We start from the raw sequence: 2,470 nt of genomic DNA on the forward strand, positions 1-2,470 counted from the left end.
ACTGAGCTTACTATTTAATCATACTCCAAAGCTTGAAGAGTTTTCTCTCAGCACAAAGCAACAGCTACATACACAGAAAATGCTTATGTTAATGTAATAACTCCCCTGGCTCATCCAACGTGCAATGCACAATGACTTCAAAGACTACAATTTGGGGCAAGTGTACACAAACTGACAAAAAAAAAATTCAAGTTTCAAAAACTGCTCTTAAAATTATTTATAGGACACTCAGGTCATTTTTACTTAGTACAATAAAGGTGTTGCACTGCCATTTAATTATTAGTCCACCTTGGCAAGGTACGTAAGAATATACATTACCAGATGCCAATTTGAGGAACTAGAGACAAGACTTAAAGTACTGTGTTTAACAGCTGAGTAAGGTAATTACAAATAAGTTTGTTTACATTCTGCTGAAGACCATTTTACAGTCTTAGCACCTAACAATTTCTAACAGGCCCCAAGAATCCTATCAGGTTAAATGATGGTACATTTTTAAAAGGAGCCAATTATTTCAGCTTAAGTCATTCAGAGCCAAAAATATGAAGAATGACCAAAATCAAATCTTTATTTTTATAACTGTATAAATGTGATCCAAATGTGTCCACCACTAATTTCTCAAAAAGAAACATGCTATAAATAAGCAAACTACATCTGCTCACTGATATGTGTATGGACTCCCTAGATGTCTCACTGGGCTTAATTACAGACCACTCACAGCAATACATTTTTAGTAAAAAGTGTAGCATGATGTTAAGCCATTTCTTTTTAGCTTTTGCACATACATGTTGCACTTCTGGTTGATGATGCAGAAAGAGTCTCAGCATTACACTGTTAAGCCGGGTTGTACCCACCCCTTTAAATGGCATCAATATCAATGTCATCGTCCTTGTTGTCAGACTTCACAGCTTCAACTTTCGGTACACTGGCAGTCTTCGAATATACCACCTAATAAAGGAAACATTATTTATTGAGTGTTAACCTTTATCCCAATGTGCCTGTAATGTTAAGTCGATGGTAAACAGAAAAATTACCTAGATGCAGTTATTATTCATTAAAGTTTTTAGGCAGAAGAAAAGCTCTCCACAGTCTAACAGTATCTTGTTAGTTTTTACAGACCACTAACACCTCTACACTCGACCTGCATTAAATAAACCCTAACTTCGGGAATTCTAGTATTTACTTTGAATGGGGGGGTGGGGGGTGGGTCTGAGGGTGAGGTGGGGTATGTGAGTCCACTACCTCCACTACCGTTTCGGTTAAGGATGATTTTCCAAATTAACAGCCTATAATCGACTAGCTCAATTACCCAAGTCTGCCCTTTTACAGTTCTTGAACGCCCATCACAAATACTGATTTTAACCCTTTCCCCAGGGTTCACACCTCAATATTCTCATCTTCATCATCTTCTTCACCACCGGAAGATTCCTCCTCTGCTTCCTTCAACCACTTTATAAATGGTTCTGCTTTGACACGAATCTCTTTGGCAAGTTCTTTCGAGACGTATTTCTTAGAAGCCTAAAAAACATTAGGTACAATTTTCTTTTAATTTGGTAATTTAAAAAATAGCTTGTTATTTATACATTTAGCTGCCCATATTGAGCTCTGAGGGAACTGGGTCACACCCTAATCTTGAAATCCTCAACAGAATACATGTATTCAACAAGAATATCCGAGTCTGAGGAATATCTTTTGTTATTACTAGCAAAACAAGCTGCCATGGTGGAAATCACCTATGAGTTAAATCAAGCACAAGGACTGCATTTTCATACAGAAAGAGACTAGGTATTCGAAGTTACTTATTGCAGATAAGCCCCAACAGCTGTCTCAATATTTTTGATCTTGAAGCTGTTTGTATACATTCCCCACCTTTTCCGACCAGCTGATGATGACCTCTTCTTCCAAAAGGTCTGCGTCATACATCTCCTTTAAGATATGTGGGATCTTGGAGATAAGCTGAGCTTGATGCATTGCTACCACACACTCTAAACCATGAAGAAGGTACCGCTGAGCTTTTTTGTTGTTGTGACAAAACTGCAAACAGATTATCTTTGTATTAACAAGCTTTTACAGATGGTCTAGGTTGACAATTCTAATATCCAAGTATATTCATTGCCTTAGGGTTGTTCCTCAGTAATGGCCCCATAACAGTGGTTCAAAAAGGTCAATGCACAAAGTTTCCTGTATTACTTTATCTATAAGGAACCACGTGTAGTTTTCAGATACTCCCATGCTTGTAAAGCATGTCAATTATCTCCATTTTCAGGGTGACAGAGAAATGAGGGAGTGAAGTTAAAGTGATATTCCCAAGGTCACACAACTGTAATCTCATTTATGAATCTAAAATAATTTGCTTACTCGTAAGAAATGGCGCCTGTACTTCTTAATCTGTTCTCTAATCTTCTCATTAAAAAGAACTTCAGTCAAAACAAGAGGACCCATGGCTTTTACATCCAGTCTTTCTGCTTCAGCA

At 37.4% G+C, this 2,470-nt stretch overlaps 1 protein-coding gene across 2 annotated transcripts in view; it reads right to left on the reverse strand.

Moving 5' to 3' along the window:
• Positions 1-202: 202 nt before the first annotated feature.
• Positions 203-2,470, reverse strand: part of LOC105310749 (eukaryotic translation initiation factor 5) — a 2,475-nt gene continuing 207 nt past the window's right edge. The window contains exons 2-5 of one of the 2 annotated variants that reach the window (XM_023526832.1): positions 2,356-2,448; positions 1,867-2,031; positions 1,381-1,515; positions 203-945 (exon numbers count right to left, since the gene is read on the reverse strand). In XM_023526832.1, the coding sequence (XP_023382600.1) occupies positions 856-945; positions 1,381-1,515; positions 1,867-2,031; positions 2,356-2,439 (474 nt within the window). In that variant the 5' untranslated portion in view covers positions 2,440-2,448 and the 3' untranslated portion in view covers positions 203-855. Of the gene's footprint in view, positions 946-1,380; positions 1,516-1,866; positions 2,032-2,355; positions 2,465-2,470 lie in introns of those variants that run through there. The other variant, XM_011386867.2, reaches the window with a different exon arrangement.

The sequence above is a fragment of the Pteropus vampyrus genome, unplaced genomic scaffold, assembly GCF_000151845.1.
Source record: "Pteropus vampyrus isolate Shadow unplaced genomic scaffold, Pvam_2.0 Scaffold10674, whole genome shotgun sequence".
Taxonomy (NCBI): Eukaryota; Metazoa; Chordata; class Mammalia; order Chiroptera; family Pteropodidae; genus Pteropus; species Pteropus vampyrus.